We start from the raw sequence: 19134 nt of genomic DNA on the forward strand, positions 1-19134 counted from the left end.
GCTCAGAAAAATGTACCTTATAAAGAAGTTTCTTTGAAAGTAAATGTAATTCTGAAAAAAATGTTAGCTTGGAGTTATGTCAGACATGTGACCATCAGAACAAGCAGCAAAACACAACTTCATTCTGTTTTTTAACAAAGTTTTTTTAACAAAGATTTTTTTAACAAAGGGTTTTTTTAAGAAAGACAGAAAAAATTATCCTTCTTCTGGCTGTAGGTGGGGCAGGAAGAGCAAGATTTGGGGTGACTCTGTGTGGTTGTGCTGCAGCCCGCATGACCCTTCTGGCCCATGGCCCTTCACAAAGACGAGTGGATTTTATTTAATAAACAGGGCCAATTCATTGGAATATTTTTTATTCCCACAGACTCACCTCATAGCCCAGCAGCCTTCCATTGCTCATCTTCCAGGGAATGGCTGTCCAGGACACCTGGATGGCTGAGGAGGACAGGCTGGTGGCAGACACTCCTGAGGGGGCTGTGCTGGGCTCTGGGTTGGGAAATCAACACGGGAGAGGTGATTGGGAATAAACCTGGGAATAAATAAATAAATCCTCATCCCAACCCACCTCACTGCCCCGAGCTGCTGCTGGAACTGATGCCTTAAATTTTAGCTTTTATATTTTGTGTGTGTGACTCTGAACTCCATACAGAGTGTCAGCAGCTCTCTCACAGCTCAGGAACACAGAACAATCCTTTTCCAGCCCAGAACCAAGGACATCCCTGCAGCTTCAGCCCAAAAAGTGACAACAACAGGGAATGGAGGGGAGCAAACTGGGAGGGTGGGACTGCAGAACCTGGAGCTGGAACTGGACAATAAACCCCAACATGGAAATGGACCAAAACTCATAAAAGTGTGAGAACTCGTGACCCTCATCCATCTTGGGTGTAGCCATGGCTGGGCTCTTGTACTGCTCCAAGGGTGTCCTGTGAAGGCCTTTAATGAATCCCTGCTTTATTCCTGGGACTCTGCCCATTCTCTGCTCCGGGAGCCTCTCAGTCAGAGCTGGTGGAGGGGTTTGGGCAGGCCAGGGCTGTACCTTCCTCAGCTGAGAACACCGTGGCCACGGCGCTGAAGGGCCCCTCTCCTTTGTTGTTGTAGACGCCGACCTTGACCTCGTAGGGCGAGAAGGGCAGGATGCTCTCGTTCCTGAAGACGTATCTGGGGGTGTCAGGGGATGTCACCACGGTCTGGATCCACGTCGAGGTGCCCGAGGGGCGGAAAGCCACCACATACCCAAATCCTTCCCCGTTCTGCAGCTCCTCAGGGACGGGCTGGGACAGAACAACAGCTGTGAGGCACTGGGGAGCCTGGGCAGGAGAAACCCAGGGACAGAACAACAGCTGTGAGGCACTGGGGAGGATGGGCAGGAGGAAACTCACGGACAGAACAACAGCTGTGACCCACTGGGGAGCCTGGGCAGGAGAAACCCAGGGACAGAACAATGGCTGTGAGGCACTGGGGAGGACAGGCAGGAGAAACCCAGGGACAGAACAACAGCTGTGAGGCACTGGGGAGGACAGGCAGGAGAAACCCAGGGACAGAACAACGGCTGTGAGGCACTGGGGAGGACAGGCAGGAGAAACCCAGGGACAGAACAACGGCTGTGAGGCACTGGGGAGCCTGGGCAGGAGGAAACTCAGGACACCTCAGGGACAGAACAATGGCTGTGAGGCACTGAGGAGGATGGGCAGGAAGGAAGTCAAGACATGATGCAGGTGCTGGCACTGCCCTCAGCATCAAACCCGCAGCCAATTAACTCTGGGACAGAACAGCAAAATGTGCTCCCTATACCCTGTTTTAAGGTTTGCATTTCAAGAAGAGAACACTTTCAGGTATAATCTCTGGTTTTCACTCAGTATTCTGCTTCAAGATGCTCTTCAGTAAATAGAGCTTTTCTTCCATCAATCCACAGTTCATAAAAAATGAATCATTGCTTGGTCAGCTGTTAGAGAATCCAATACCACCTTCATACAGTGGCTGAAACCTTCTTCTGATGTCATTATGATTAGATAACCACCCAGAGTAGTCAATGCTAGGAACAGAATATTAACAGTTCTTTAAATCATTAAAGAAGGGATACACAGTATAAATGGAAATTGGTTAGCATGTGCATCCAGATTTAATGGTGGGAAAGCAAGAACTGCAAATCTGCATTGCAAAGCTCAATTCTTTGGCTCAGCCCTCTCGCCCTGCCCTCCTGCCTCCTTTTTAGCATCAACATTTGTCTGAGAACAGAAGCAATCCCAGCCCAGCTGAATTCCCTGGGGATTTCCATCCAGCCCAGGGACACCTGAGAGTCAAAGGACAAAGGGCAGTGTGCAGGGCTCACATCACACAGAGCACCTGCACATCCCAGAGGAGGAGCTGTGCAGCCAGGGAAATTCAGAGAGAGCAGAAAGAAAAGGAAAGAAAGGAAGAGGTTCTGTGGAGAGAAGAACCTCTCCCCACCAACTTACATCCCACGTTATGACCAGCTCAGACCTGCTGCCTCCTCCCCCGCTGACCTCAGAGGGGGGAATTTCAGGAACTGTGGGAAGGAAATGCAGAGATGTCAGCACAGAGTAGAGGCAGGAGAACACAGCACATCACCCTCAAGCCCTGGGTTTCACCCACATTCATGCTCCTCCTGCAACCAGGGGGAATGGTTTTTGGGGGAGGGAGCAGCTCACAGATTATTTAATTATTTATTAACCACTGCTGCTGTGCCTAGGAACTTCCAAAAACTGGAGACAAGCTTCATTTTTTCCAGAGTTAACTCTTCCTGGGTTGGAAGAGATCCCCAAAGATCATCTTGCTCCAGGACACCTTCCACTGGACCATGTCGCTCAGAATTCCACATCCTTGAACACTTCCAGGGATGTTATGCAGATAAATTAGGAAACAGCCTCATTCCAAGTGAATTTGGGTTGTAATTGATGGGTTCTTCTGAGCCACATGCTTGTTACATGGAAGGGTTTCACTGATCAAACAGCAGGAATGAAAAATCCCTGTCAAAATTAACCTCTTTCCATCCATTAATACCTCCAGACTCTGCAGCACTGCCTGAACTGGCAGATTTTGCCACAGTAAATGCAGTTTAAATGGATTTAGATGTTATGCTTCTGTGATGTTCAGTAATGCAACACAAACTGTCCTACAGCAAAATGGAAAAATATGAACAAACTTGTTTCAGGCTTTTGTATCCAATGGCAATTCCAAGCTTGTTTGCAAAGAGCCAAGAAGATAAAGATACGAACACTCCTTTCCTCTGTTAACATTCAAGATTCTTGAATTAAAAACAAATAGAAGGACCCACTAACCTGCCTCTTCAGTTCTTACTTTTTCTGAGGGCAAACTAGGCTCTCCACCTCCTATTTTGTTAGTGGCAACTACACGAAATTCATATTCAACCCAAGGATTTAAATCCACTACTGTGCTGGTGAAGGTTCTCCCGTCGATCACGTCCGGAACTGGGGGAGAGAGAAAAGGAAAAGGGAGCTCAGAAACAGGAGAATGGCTGAAAGGAAAAGGGAGCTCAGGAAAAGGAGAATGGTCAAGGGAAAAGGGAGCTCAGGAAAAGGAAAATGGCTCAGGGGAAAAGGGAGCTCAAGAAAATGGCTCAAGGGAAAAGGAGAATGGTTCAAGGGAAAAGGGAGCTCAGGAACAGAAGAATGGCTGAAGGGAAAAGGGAGCCCAGGAAAATGAGAATGGTTCAAGGGAAAAGGGAGCTCAGGAACAAGAGAATGGCTGAAAGGAAAAGGGAGCTCAGGAAAATGAGAATGGTTCACGGGAAAAGGGAGCTCAGGAACAGGAGAATGGCTCAGGGGAAAATGAGAATGGCTCAAAGGAAAAGGAAGTTCAAGAAAAGGAAAATGGTTCAAGGGAAAAGGGAGTCCAGGAAAAGGAGAATGGCTCAGGGGAAAAGGGAACTCAAGAAAATGGCTCAAGGGAAAAGGGAGCCCAGGAAAAGGAGAATGGCTCAGGGGCCAGAGCCATCCCCACAGAGGCTGGTCTGGGAGCTGGGCTCACCTGAGCTGGGCTCACCTGAGCTGGGCTCACCTGTGCTGGCTGAGCTGGGCTCACCTGAGCTGGGCTCACCTGTGTGGCTGAGCTGGGCTCACCTGAGCTGGGCTCACCTGTGGTGGCTGAGCTGGGCTCACCTGTGCTGGGCTCACCTGTGTGGCTGAGCTGGGCTCACCTGAGCTGGGCTCACCTGTGCTGGCTGAGCTGGGCTCACCTGTGCTGGCTGAGCTGGGCTCACCTGAGCTGGGCTCACCTGTGGTGGCTCTCTGCCAGCCCACGGAGAAGGGGGTCCTGGCCTGGATGGTGTAGGTGGTCACGGGGCTGTGGTTGTCTGTGCCCTCCTGCCACGAGATCTGGGCTGTGGTGTCCGTGATCTCATCCACCCTCACGTGCTCAGGGGGCCCAGGAGAGCCTGGAGTGGGGTGGAAAACCAGGCTCAGTTTGGTGAAGCCCTGGGAATCACTTCCCTTTTTCCTTTCTTCCTCAGGGAGGAGGGAAACAATTCAGACTGGAATCAGAACACTCTTAATTGTGGTTTTACATTCATTAAACTCTGATAATTTCAACCTGAAATACTCTCAAGGGCAGAACTGATGCCTGGGTTTTGGGTTTTTTTACCCAGAATCTTTGTTCAGCACATCCCTCTGTCTTTCCAATGTGCTCTTCCTTTAGTCCTAAATGTCCTCTTTAATGGACAGACAAATCTCTGTAGTCTGGAAATTTTCTACCTACAACTTCTTTACTGTACAAGGCACTGGAACAATTTTTCAGCACATGTGACCAGCACCCCAAGCAGCAATTCAGTCAGACAAACTTCCTGCTGCCTTCTGGAAAAATCCTCATTCTGGGCATTTCCTGCCCAAAAATGCTGGGTTTTGTCTCACCTGCACCAGCAAAGGGGGTTGAAATGAGTAACAGCGCATTAACAATGAGAAAATATCTGATATATTTTAAAATATATTGAGTAAGTGCTGATCACATAATGTGCTTTTCTAGATCAAAGCTTTTTACCTTGCAATAAATGTAGCTGTAACATCAGCAGAGAAAGCCGCAGCTCTGGCTGAACTGTGAGCACTCCAGCTCGGAATGAAAAGGAATAATCCTGCATTATAGGCTTTAAACCCTGGGAGAAAACCTCTCCTGGGCTCTGGCAGAATTGCCCATTTCACAGGAAGGATTCTGGAGTCCCCAGCACTTCAGTCTGCAGAGGCAGCAACTCCAGCTCCCTCTTGGCAGCCTGAAGGACTGGCAGTGAAAAAAGATGTGAAGTCACTATTCCAACCTCCAGCCCCTCATTTCTCTGGGAAAAATCAGGCTTCACCCAAAAGCTGAGCTGTAATTCTCCCTAGCTGCAGGTCAGAATGACATAAATTCAACTCTGAGCCATTCATCCCCCCATCCAAACCATGCATTGGAGGCTCTGTGACCTCCACCATCAGTTATTTCTGTTGCAGGCATCTTTCATGAAAAACCCTTTCTTAGGATTTTTCCTTGTGAGAAGCTGCAGTTTCAGCAACCAAAGTAAACAATGGTTATCTGCTGCTGTGGAATGCAACAGGTAAACCCATGATTGGTCTCCTGTGGGTGTGTGGATTTCCTGACCACTCATAACAGAACTGGCTCTTGCTCTCTGTCTGAGACACAGACCTTTGTTATTCATTCTTTTCTGTTCTTACCTTAGCTAGCTTCTGAAGAAACCTTTCCTTTCTATTTCTTTTTAGTGTAGTCTTAATGTAACACATATCATAAAATAATAAATCAAGCCTTCTGATCATGGAGTCAACATTCTCGTCTCTTCTTCATCCTGAAAACCCTTGTGACCACGGTCACATATTTCTGTAGCCTGTAATTTAAAAAAAGGAGGAAAATGTGATGGGCTGGGCTGTACCTCTCACGATGAGCTCGGCAGCAGAGGCCACGCTGTCCACCTCTGTCTTCACCATGCACACGTACTTGCCACTGTGCTTCAGCTGGATGTTCCTGATCATCAAATCCCCTGAGGCACTCTGGGAACACACAACATTCATTAATGCAAACACTTCTCTCCCTTCGTGGTTGGTATCTTCTTTGAAAAGGGAAAAGAAATCTGCCGAAAATGTGGAGCTGCTCAAAAGCTGCACTGCAGGACAGCAAATTCCTGCCCATCAGCAGTGCCAGGCTTCTTGTCTGGGAGCATCTTCCCAAAAAACATGAGGTGATGTCCCTTTTTTGGGAGAAATGAGCCCCAACATGGGAGCTCACACTGGGAGCATCTCCTGTCTGCCATCCCCACTAACCTCAATGCCCTTGAAAGAGAAAAATGCTTTCTGTGGCCATTTCCAGTTTGATTTCTAGACAGAATTCATGGAGCTTTTATCCTGAACTTTTAAGTCAAGTCGTGACAGATTTTTAAGGAGTTCAAATGTGTAAAAGAAAAATTTCTCCCTTTTTTAGGAGAAATGAGCTCCAACATGGGGAGCTCATACAGGGAAGGCATCTCCTGCCTGGAACCCCCAGTAACCTCAATGCCCTGTGACCATTTGTCTCAAAGCCCTAAAAAAGAAAAATGTGTTTTCTGTAGCCACTACCAGTTTGATTTCTAGACAGAATTCATGGAGTTTTTTTCTTGAACTTTTCAGTCAAGTTATGACAGATTTTTAAGGAGTTCAAATGTGTAAAAGACAAAGTTGAATTCAGTCCATCCTCCAGGTTATTGTGAGCACTTTCATTTAAAGGTTGCACATTCTAGGCTGAATTTCCCATTTCACAAGCCCAAGTTCTGCTCTTTGCTATTCACTGAGTATTTAATCTTTAGTCTTTTTTCCCTGTTGTTCTCTCTCAGATCACAGCATGTGGTTATTTCCTGGATCATGGGAAAAGAAATAAAACCTAAATGAAACTGTAACTTCCTATCACATTTGTGCACTGTCTGTTTTCTACACCACTGAACAGAGAACTTGATTTTAAACCTTTGCTAAACAGTGTCCCTTAAAAAAAAATCTCCTCTTTGTGTCAGCTCAATTACTGCCTTAACTCAGTTCCAGTTGAATTTTCCAGGTGAAAAACGCCTCAGTCAGATTTTAATTTTTAAATCACAATTATTCTGGACAAGCAGCATTTTCTTCAAGGACAGAACCCAAATTTGTGGGTATTTTCAGCTACTTTGGCCACTGATCCATGGGCAAACAGTAGCTTGGGAGAAAGACAAAGACACGACTCTGAAGTTTATTTTAGTCTTGGAAAAAACATGAACCTTTCAAAACATTTGGTTATTTTCCTTTGTTTCAGCATTACAATGTCTCATTTCTTTACTCAACACAAGCTGAAGCCAATTCTGCCTGATTCCCTTCCATGTGTGTGCCTGGTCTGCTGTGAAAGCACAGATGGAAATTGTTTGCAGGACAATTCAGTGCTGATTGCTTACAATAAATTAAAAGTTGAGTCAAAAGCAATCTAAAATCCATCTCCTTGATTGGAAGTGGATATTCAGGGAATGCCCAACACCAGCAGAGAATGCAAGCAAATCACGTCCTACCCGAATTTCAGCAAACTCAACTTGAGACATCTCAGCAAAGGGGAGGGGGGCTTCAAATAGAACAGTTTTACTTGAAATAAACCTCAGCAAAATGTTAACTCTGCATTTCAGTAATTTGTGCATTTCAGTAATCTGTAGGGATTTGAGTCTCAAGGGACTGGGGATGCAGCAGGAAGCTCCCCTGTGTTGCAGTAAAAGCAGATGGGACTCAGTTTGTGAAGGAAAAGCCAATTCTGGTGGGACTTGTTTGGGGAGAGAAGAGAAGGGGAGAGAAGGGAAGGGAAGGGAAGGGAGAAGAGAAGAGAGAAGAGAGAAGAGAAGAGAAGAGAGAAGAGAAGAGAAGAGAAGAGAAGAGAAGAGAAGAGAAGAGAAGAGAAGAGAAGAGAAGAGAAGAGAAGTTGTGAGCTCACCCCTCCAACCTTCTCGAAGTGGGATGCGTCCCTCTGGAAGTCTGTGAGGCTCCCGTTGAAGTACCAGGTGAAGCTGATGTCCAGCAGGGGATCGTGCTGCACCTGGCAGGGCAGCACCACGCTCTCCCCCACGGTGACATCCATGTTGGAAGGGGCCAAGGTGATCCTGGTTGGCTCTGCAGGGAGCACAGACATTGGGTGTTGGGTTTTTCTGCACTGCTGGGCTTTGCCTGCTGCTGATACCCCCACATTCCTGGATGGGATCAGTGACAGACACTTCCAAAGGTGCAGCTGGACTGGGAATGCTGCCTGGAGCTTTGTGTCCTGGCATTTCCTGTCACCATCACATTTCCTGAAAAATCCTCTTTGCCCAGGATGTCTCTCCTGGGAAGCTGAGAAGCCTCAGAGAAAAAGGAAAACAACAATTATCTCATTTGCTTCTCCTGTGTTTTGCTGCTTTGGAATGCAGCTGGAGATGGTTTATCCAACAGGTGGTTGTTTGATGGGTTTCATGTGAATTGTTTTAACTTAATGACCAATCACTGTCCAGCTGTGTTGGGACTCTGGAGGGAGAGTGACAAGTTTTCATTATCATCCTTTGTAGCCTTCTGTAAGTATCCTTTCTCTATTCTTTAGTATGGCTTAGCATTTATAATATAATATAATATAACATAACATATATAACATCAGTATATAATATAATATACTGATATTGTATTATAATGATAATATAATATAGTAGTTATTATATTATTATTATTATATAATACCAGTCTTCTAAGAACACGGGCTCAGATTCATCTTTCCTCCCCACGACAGGGGCCCTGAAAATATCACAATTTCCCAGCAGGAGCTGCTGAGCACTGCAAAGTTGAATTTGAGCCTGCTGGGTGCAGCCAATCCACTGCACCAAGCTGAATCCAGGGGCAGGAATTGCCATGGGAGGCTCTCAGCAACCCCAGTGGGTTCTGAAGCAGCAGCAGCCACTGAGCAGGTGAAGAAGGGGGAGTAAGGGAAGAACCTAATAAACCCCAAAAACTGCAGGAAATCCACTTGAGGAGGAGCACACTGGGTATTTGGGTCCATACATCACACAGAACATAAATAGTGTCTTTAAAGAACAGCTGTTTGTTATCCCAGAATCACATTAACAGAGAAAAAATTTCAGCTACTGTAAATACTGTAACAATAAAATTCAATTCTAGGAATTCTCTGTATATAATTTTATTATTTGTATATAAAGGGATATGAATCATTTAGGAGCACAGGCTGAAAACATGAAGCTGTTAATTCACTAAACAAAATAATTCTGTTTGGAACCATGAGATATACAGGGTATGTAATGCAGTGGGATATAATTATGAGTTTAGGAAATTTTTAGATATTAAAATGTTTGAAAAAGAATGTTATGATAGAAGACATTTTTCAGATAAACTTCACAAACTCTTGGTTCTTTTCATCCAGTATCTCAACCAGCAGCCAGGAAAGGATGACTTGGAGGAAGGATCCCTCTGAACAACAATTCTGTATAAAATTTGCTTTTCAAAGACTGTGTTTTGCTGCCCGTGGAGTCCCTGAATGCTCCCCTGCAGCTGGAGTTTCCACCACATCTTTTTCCATAAGCAAACAGCATTTAAACCTCTTTTGGGCAAAAGATTTTCCACAGGAATACAAAATTACCTCAAAGATTTTTTTTTGATTGACATGTTTTTTTCATAACAAATTAAAAACCCCCACGAACTTAAAAGCATAATTGCACTATTTAGTGTTTAGAGAAGTGAGAGGAGGGAGGGAAGTGTTCAGAACTCCCTCACATCTGAGAAATATCTTTGTCAAAGACAGAAAAAAAATCCCTCAGTGTCTTTTACACTAATAAAAGAGCTGTAACAGCTCTCCTTTTATCTTTACACATTAAATAAATAACTTCTCATAGCCTGTACATTCTACCGCAGCACTTGAGGCTCCTGAGGCTGCAATTCCACTTCACTCACCTGTAACTACCAGGCTGGTGGAGCCCCTGGCAGTTCCAAACTGGTTTGTGGCCAGGCAGGTGTAGGTGCCAGCATCCCCCTTGGTCACGTTGGCCACCCTCAGTCCTCCATCCTTCAGCAGCCTGATCCTGAAAAATTACGAGGAGATTTCTCAAAGTCACGGCGTTCGTAGACAAAATGCTTTCATGCTTTACTGTTATCTCTGACTTATTAAGCTCTGTCAACAATTAGGAGGAAAATGAGCTCCATGCCAGCTGAAACCTGGACAATTACCAGCCTGGGTTGTTTGAAAATGCTGTGGCCATCCACAACAAAACGTTTGAAAATGCTGTGGCCATCCACAACAAAACATTTGAAAATGCTGTGGCCATCCATACCAAAACATTTGAAAATGCTGTGGCCATCCACAGCAAATTTGAACTCAACCACGTATTACTTTGGACATATCCCTCTGGACATCAGTAGAACCAATTCTTTAAGAGATGTGGGCACATGTATGGGTGTGAAGGAGAGAAATCCCACATGAGCTCCATCTTTTTGAGCTGCACCCATTGAAACTGCAATAGTTTTCAGCTCTTTTGTTGTTTACCTCAGGAAATCTTGCCCAGCAGCTTTGAAGTAACTGTGATTACCATGACAGCTCCATAGGGTTGTTCATGAACTTCCTTTGTGGGAGGACTTGCAGGACAGAAAATTCCCTGCACCCCACACAGTGGGGAAAGCAGGAAGGTGCTTGTGAAAGATGTGGAGAGAAGAAAACCCACAGAGGGACAGAGGAGCAGGAATGTCCCCACAGCAGAGGTGACATCCCAAACAGCAGCACTGCTGATGCACAGCTAAGGCTGATTTGATTCCTTTTTTCCCTATTTCTTGTCCTCCCATCTGTTCCATCCTGCAGGGACTTCTACCCTAAGACAACCTGCAAGCAGCAAAACAACTGAATATATATAAAAGTGTCCACAGTATGAACAAATTTGTAAAAAGACCCATTTTCCTGATATGCCCAAGTCAAAAGAGCTTCAGAGCTTTTCTCTCCCAGCCCATCAAGCCACCTGAGAGGCACCAAACTGGAGCACAGCACCTTGGCTGGATGGTGACGTGGAAATTTGGAAAGTGAGCTGCAGAATGAGCAGAGCAGCAAAGAAACCCTCTCCAGGCAAAGCTCTGCCTGCATTAGCTGAGTCTTGCTCCTTTTTAGGGCAAGTGCCAGCTGAAAAGGCAGCAAATGTCACCAAACCTGACACTGCCATCAAGAGCTGGGAGGGTTCTGCCTGCTCCCTTCCACCTGCTGCTCCATTCAGTACAAAAGGAGTGAATTCATCACACACCTCTGCTGTTCCTTTTATTTTCAACCCTCAGAAGGTAAAATCCTGTCAGTAAATCCCCACCACTCGTCCCAGCTGAGTTCTGTGGCTGAGTTCAGCTGGCTTGGGATCATTTTCCACAAGGCTGCAGTGAGGGGTGGCCCAGTCTCCTCCCCAGGTGACAAGGAATGGCCAGGGAGGCTTGGAGTGGATTTTGGGGAAAACTTCCCCATGCAAGAGTTCAGTGATCCCACCCTGCACACTCAGCTCCTCTGGCCCAAACCCACATTCCCTAAATGCAAATCCCAGCAGTGGGAGAGCTCCAGGGCTCTGGAATTGCACTGCCCCCCTCCCTCAGCAGCAACTCCTCCTCATCCTCACAGCCTCTGACAGCAGCACTCTGCACTCTGCCACAGCTGCGCCCCTCTGGGCAAGGAAAACGGAGTTTCTGGAATTGCAGCACAGAAATATACACAACTTTTAAAGGCTTTTCTCTTAATTAGTTCAAATTGCCTTCTGTATTTCCCTAAAAAGGGTGTTCCAGCTCTCAGCGCTGTCTCTGAGCTACTCCTCTGGGCAGAGGTGGTGCAATAATGAAATTAGCAGATGCAAATTACAAGAGATAACAAGTCACCCTGTTAGAACAACAGACAAAAGCATTTTACTGGGGTGAGAAAGAGAGCTATAAATAGGCAGTTTAATCCATTTATAACCACACAAAGCATCCTGAGGTACCTCAGCTGCTGTGGTGGCATTGGAGGTGTTTTTTCAAGGGAGGATGTGCCTCACCAGTGACTTCCCTGGGGTTCATTAACTTGTTTTGGAAAATTCCTCAGTCATATTTGGCTGCACTTCATGTTAGAGGGAACATTTAAAATTAATTAAACCGTGCCATATGGTTTATAGGTATTGCAAAATGTGTTAAAGACATGAGTGATACATTTTATAGGTAATTAGAATGACATCAAAAAAAGGTGTTAAAATATATCAATTATGGTTACAAGCCAGTGCTGTTGCACTTTCTAACTGAGGCTTCATCTGCTTTGATGCAATTTCCAACAGAAAAAATACAAAACTAAAGAAACCCCAAGTGTTGACAAAGCCTAAGATCAAACAAAAGAAAAAGCAGGATCAGGGAATAAACCTGAAAATGTCTATTGTTTAATTAAAATGAATCACTTTTAGAGGGCTCTGAGCTACCTGCAAAGCCTAGCTAGCCTAAAATAATTAAACAGAAAGCTTATTAAAACCCTGATATAATTAAGAATAATTTTTTTTTCTAGAATTAAAAACAAAAAGCAAACAATACATGGGAAAAAATCAATTAGAGAAAAATAATATAGTTGAAATAAAATCTTTACTGGTAAATTTAGAAAAAGAGCAATGGTCCACTTTTTCCAATTACAAAACAGTAAATGCAGCTCAGAGCCTGTGGAAACCCCAACCCCAAAACCAGCTCTGCCCCTCCTGCTGGAACAGGAGACAAAGCACAGCTTTCAGTTTAACTGGAATTATTCAATATTCACACATGGTGCTGGAACACTGCCAGGAGAGACCCAGACCTGTGGCACACAAGTAACAATCCCAGCCTTTGGCATTCCTCCATCTACAGGTGTTTTCCCAAAACATTTTGCTTAAGGGCAGCAATTTTCCACGGAAATTCCATTTTCCACAACCAGCACTCAGAATTCTGGCAAATGGCACAGAACCTTCAGCCCTGTAAAAGGGACCATGGGGTCCCAAATCCACCCCAATTCCAGCTGGAGATGGATTTAGGACCTGTTTGGTCATCAGATCACAGCATCACTGACAAACTCATCATCCCTCACTAATTCCTGAGCAAAACTGGGCAAAATTGATGATTGTGGAGATTCTGTTCCTCTACAGTCCAATAAAACCCCCTTAACTCACCCCCACACCCTGACACTGAGGTCAGCAGGATGGGGAGAAGGATCAAACAACTTCAGGAGTTTGGGGTTCCTAATTTGAGAGAAATTATACCTCTTTATACACTAATAATAATAATAATAATAATAATAATAATAATAATAATAATAATAATAATAATAATAATAATAATAATAATAATAATAATACACTAATAAACACCTCTTTATACACTAATTTAAAAATTAAACCTCTTGATGTATGGATATTTAGAGAGAAGACAGTGTCCCTCCACTGAAACTTGGTGTCATTAATGCAGCTGTTGATGACTGCAAACCTGTTCACCCTCCCAAGGCAATTTTTTATTACTGAACTATCAAACACCATCAAACTCAGGAATCACTGCCTGTTTCATTTCTCAGATTATTTAGAAAGAAAAAAATGGACTATTTTAGATGCTTATTGATATGGTAATAAACACAAACACATTCCTTTCCAGTTCATAAAACCTCAGTGCAAAGGAACAGTGGGAAAGTGGGTCAAAGCTGTCTTTTAATGTATCAATCAAATTCCAACTAAATTAAAGCAGATTAATTAACAGGCAAGTCAGCAAAATAAAATCCTGTGCAAGTGCTGGTAAGGAAATGCATTACTTTTCACATCACAGCATTTCAAACTGTAACACAAAATGAATAAAAATATTGAATTCAAATTGCAAGGAAGCTAAAACCATTAACTAATACTTCTAAGCATAGTGCAATTTTCTATCAGGAATTATTTCTTTCCTCCTTTAATTTGCCATCACTTGGCCACAATGAAAGCTGCTCAACCTGGAGTTTTCCTAAGGGAATTCCACTGGGAAGTCTTTGAGTGAAGTTTCTGCAGCATCCTCTCATCCTTTTCTAGTCTTGGTAAATGTAGAAACATCTAGGAAACATCTAGTGATTTTGTTTAAAGGTGAATTATTTTTAAATGCTGCTCTGCATTTTCACAAAATCCTGGTTTTTAACCCTCTCCCAGTCAGGTATTTGAGCCAGGAGTTCAGACCCACAGCCCACAGGCAGTGACTGTCAAGCACAAACTGAAAATTAAAACTCATGTACATCCACAAAACATTAGGGAAATCCTGGAAGGGGTTCTGTCTGGACAACAGCTATTTTAGTATTTATTCTGGTTTTAGTGAGTTAAACCAGCATCAGGAGCATTTAACCTTAGTTAAGCATCTAATCCTCCTTTTCTGGAGGACAAAAAGACAACAAAAATTCATCCATCCGGAGGTGGAGGTGTCTCAGGCACTAAATTTAATTCCCATTTTCTGTCTTTCCTTCTGCATGTTATCCTATGCTTTCACTGCTCTCTGCACTCCACTGCTCTTTAATGTTTAGCTCTCTTTATTAAAGATATTCTAGAAAAAAAAAAAAATCACACACTTTGCAAAATTAACAAGAAACAAGATTGCTTTCTTCAATGCTGAGCGATTTCCCAGCCCAGAGCTCATGAATCCATTTTGAATTATATTTTCTCCCCTCCACAAGACACACTATATTCAGCTCATTTAATTAAAATTTACTGAGTCATTATCCAAATCTTCTACATACTGAAAAAAGCAGCACCATTTAAAAATAAATTAAGAACATGAGCAAGAGTGCCATCAAAATGAAACTCTCTCAGGCTTTACCAAAGTACTGTGGCCAGTACCTCAATGAAATCCAAGTTCTCTGATGACAAGAAATTCAAGTATTTGTGCTTTATTATTCAAATAGGAGTTTTCTTAAGACATATAAATTCTAGCTGTCACCAGGATATTTTCTGAAAAATCCCTTTGCCAGGATTTTCTCCTGAGAAGCTGAGAAGCCTCAGAAAAGAAATGCAAACAAGAATTATCTGATTGCTTGGGATGTGGTCTGGAGGCTGCTGACCAACAGGTGCCTCTTTGATTGTTCCATGTGAATTGTTTTTAATTAATGACCAATCCCAGTCCAGCTGTGTCAGACTCTCTGAGTCTGTCATGGGTTTTTATTATAATTCCTTTCTAGCTTTCTGATGTATCCTTTCTCTATAGTTTAGTATAGTTTTGGAATAATATAATGTAATGTAATATAATGTAATGTAATATAATATAATGTAATATAATATAATATATAATATCTAATATAATAAATAATATAATATGATAGAATGTAATATATAATATAATATAATATACTGTAATATAATGTAATATATAATATAATGTAATGTAATGTAATGTAATTATAATATAATATAATATAATATAATATAATATAATATAATATAATATAATATAATATAATATAATATAATATAATATAATATAATATATCAGCCTTCTGAGAACTTGGAAAACCTCTTTTGGGCATCTCTCACCTCGTCCTGGGGACCCTCACAGCACCATGGCAACATTCCAGCCATGCTGCTGCAAATGTAATTAAAATTCAGCTCCTGTTGCCTCCCCACCTCTCCCAGGTGCTGTCCATGCTGGACCTCCCTTGTGGCAGGAACTCATTCCTCCTGCTTGCTGCAATTAAAGAAGAGAAAGCCCCTCCCCAGCAGACTTCTCCACTGGAAATGGGAGTTCAGGGCTGAAAAATGTTCTGCTAATTTGAAACCCTCTCCCTGAATTGCAGGAATTTGTAGAACTGCATGAAATTCACGGATTGCAATTATTCACAGCAGACAGTAATGAACTCCAGGGTTTTCTGCGAAGAACCTCCCTCTGCTCTTCTCCAAAGGCAAGTTTATTTTATTTAGATTAATTCAGGATTACTGCCTTGTTATTGTGCTTCCTCTGGAAGCCATTTACAGTCTGTTGTCAAAAATGCACGCTCTGGGTCATGTTTTGGAATTACCTGCACTTGGCAGAAGTAACAGCTGTAATTTATGTTCATAAACCTAAAGCAGGCAGCATCACATTCAATTCATTTTTGCAACCCGAGTGTTGATTTCTTCAGCCTGGTACTATCACCCCAAGTGAAACTAATACCATTCTGCTTTTTATGGAAATGGAACGGGGACAAAAGCTGGGAATTGCCCTAAACAGACAAAATCAGGTTTTGCACATGCTCTACAAAAGCAGTCATAAACATAGAACTGATTGAGATCCATCAAAAGGCAACAAGTTTCACACAAATGTTAGATGCCATTGTTTAATTTAATACATTAATATTGTTTAATTAAAGGCTAGAAGTAGTGCTCTTTTGGAAGGGATTTTGCTGGCCTGCTCGCAGGCAGGCAGCCCATGAGGCTGTGGCACCATGTCCAGCTCTGCAGCAACAGATGCCCCAACTTCTGCCAAATTGTCACATTTGACAACACTTAACACCAGAACTCATGAAAACTCTTGGGGCCCTTGTGAACAAAGAGCCAGGGCAGGGATGGCAGTGCCCAAAGCTTCTGGGTACAAGGAGACAGCTCCAGCCTTAGGATGGCACAAATAAAGGTCTCCACTGATGTCTCTCCAGGTTTTATCTATCTGAGAGCAACTTCTGTGTTTAAAAACTGCAGAAGAAAAGCACAACATGGTGTTGTACAGGAACAGGACCAGAAGGATTTTGTCTAATTCAGAAGCAGGTTCCTGATGCCAGGCTGAGCCTCGTACAAATCAAGCCCCAGTCCTAGGGGAGCAGGGGCACAGTCCTTAAATCACACCACACACCTTCAAACCCTCCTTTATGTTTGCTCTCCTCAGTGCCATGCTGGCCTTTGGACCCTGTCTGTGCATGAATTATCCTGCCAAGCACAGTGTGACACCAGAGGAACACACAGCCAGCCTGGGTCTAACCCAGGCAGAAGGGCTGACCTGGCACAGAGAGAGCCCCCAAAACCAAAAACCCAAAAATTCTGGCTCCTCTGAGTGTGCACAGCCTGTCCTGAGCACTGCAGCGCTGCAGCTGGGATGCCCCAAGTGCCACACTGGCTGTGCCCATGGCAAATCCCACCTGGAACCATCTCAGTCACACCTGAAACCACCTCAGTCACACCTGGAACCACCTCAGTCACACCTGGAACCATCTCAGTCACCCCTGGAACCATCTCCATCACAGCTGGAACCACCTCAGTCACAGCTGGAACCATCTCAGGCACCCCTGGAACCATCACAGGCACCCCTGGAACCATCTCAGTCACACCTGGAACCATCTCAGTCACCCCTGGAACCATCTCCATCACACCTGGAAACATCTCCATCACACCTGGAACCACCTCAGTCACACCTGGAACCATCACAGTCACCCCTGGAACCATCTCCATCACACCTGTCCTCCAAGGAGCCTCTGTGCTGCCCCAGCTCCCTCCCTGGAACTCCCAGTCTGTGTAAATACTGAAATGCAGAACAGAAAGGCTGGAGATCAGCAATGCCCAGCGTGGGAGAGCCCTGCATTCTCTTTTTATACAATTTAACCAGCACACTTGTGCAGTTTCAATTTATGACTAATTCAATAATGCTTTAATGGGTATTGCTGGGAAAAAATCATTTATATATTGTTGGAAATCAATAGCTGGGGGTGTGGGTGAATCCCAAACTGTCTCCTGAGAATTACAAACCCAAAATACATCCACTATCACCCTAACCCTCACAAATAAACATAAACAATGATGGCATCTGCTATCCCTGGTAGGATCATGGCTGCTTGGAAAGAACCTGGAAGTGCATTTTCCTTTTCTTTTCATGTTTTCATCTGCTGGTCTTGACCTCCAAATTCACTTTTCTTTCTTTTCTCAGCTGCATCATCCCCATGGCTGTAACACACCTCAACTGCCCCTTTGCCAACATTTGCAGAGCATTCTGTTGAAGCCTTTTAGTATTTCTGTACAGGCTTTTCTGCATTCCCAGTTTTCCATCAGTACCTGGCTCTCTCTAAATCAGGCCCAACTCTACATTAGACTGAAAACAAAATCTGACCCTTGACCTTAGAGAAAGCAGCACGCTTGCCCTCTCAGTGCTCTCACACCATCACAACAAAAAAACAAGCAAAAAACCCCAGGCCAGCCAGACTTCAGAGAGACTTTACAAGTGTTTGGACCTACAGCTGAGAGTACTGCATAAAAGGACACACAAAAACTTCTTGTAAGATTAAAACAAATAAACCAATGTAACAGGATACCTTTCATTTTCCTGCAGCTGCTCACCTCCCTTCTTCCAGGAACATTTGGCCTTAGGGAAAGCTTTGGGTTTGCACTCAAAATCAACTGTGCTGCCTATCTGAACCTGGATCAGTTTCTTCATTGGACTCTTGGAAAAATCTGGAGCAGAGGCTAGAACAGAAGGAATGGTAGCAGTGAAATAAAGCACTTTTAATGCCATTAATGATGCTACTAGTTAGCACTTACACGAGCGCTTCTCAGACTCCAAACATAATTAACACCATTAATTAGCTCAGACAGATCTTCTATTGGGCAATTAGGCATTTTCACCTCCTTTTCTGTACCTCATCCTGCTTCCAGAGGTCTCAGCTGTGCAGCTGAACACCCAACAGGCCAAGCACAGACAATCAGAGCCACCAAAGCTCAAGGAACCCATTTTCATGCTCAGGACCTGCCCAAGTGGATGCTCTACTGAAGGGAGCAGATTTATCTGATCAATCCAATCAATACCACACCAGGAGGCTCACTGAACCTCACTGGAAGGTTCCCAGTCCCACGTGCCAATGTGTGTCAGATGACAGGAAATGACAGGGCAGCTCATTCTGGGTGAACTTTTCATGAATTAAGAGTTTTGGGAAGGCTCGTGGCCTCTCCCTGTTTAACACTGAACTTGGAAAGGAAATTCAATATTTGAGACCTTCCAAAGGTGTCAGCTGTGCAGCTGAGCACCCAACAAGGCAAGCACAGACAGTCAGAGCCACCAAAGCTCAAGGAACCCAGTTTCATGCTCAGCACCTGCCCAAGTGGATGCTCTGCTGAAGGGAGCAGATTTATTTAATTAATCTAATCAACATCACACCAGGAGGCTCATTGAACCTCAGGGAACTGGAATGCTCCCAGTTCCATGAGCTATGCCTGTCAGA

At 43.9% G+C, this 19134-nt stretch overlaps 1 protein-coding gene across 1 annotated transcript in view; it reads right to left on the minus strand.

Moving 5' to 3' along the window:
• The window catches only part of CNTN3 (contactin 3), a 104781-nt gene that overhangs the window by 8747 nt on the left and 76900 nt on the right, over positions 1-19134 (minus strand). The window contains exons 9-17 of the mRNA XM_077184599.1: positions 18232-18382; positions 9918-10045; positions 7927-8102; positions 5891-6008; positions 4256-4414; positions 3300-3449; positions 2457-2527; positions 1037-1271; positions 371-486 (exon numbers count right to left, since the gene is read on the minus strand). Of these exons, the coding sequence (XP_077040714.1) occupies positions 371-486; positions 1037-1271; positions 2457-2527; positions 3300-3449; positions 4256-4414; positions 5891-6008; positions 7927-8102; positions 9918-10045; positions 18232-18382 (1304 nt within the window). The remainder of the gene's footprint in view (positions 1-370; positions 487-1036; positions 1272-2456; positions 2528-3299; positions 3450-4255; positions 4415-5890; positions 6009-7926; positions 8103-9917; positions 10046-18231; positions 18383-19134) is intronic.

Source organism: Agelaius phoeniceus, chromosome 11, assembly GCF_051311805.1.
Source record: "Agelaius phoeniceus isolate bAgePho1 chromosome 11, bAgePho1.hap1, whole genome shotgun sequence".
Taxonomy (NCBI): Eukaryota; Metazoa; Chordata; class Aves; order Passeriformes; family Icteridae; genus Agelaius; species Agelaius phoeniceus.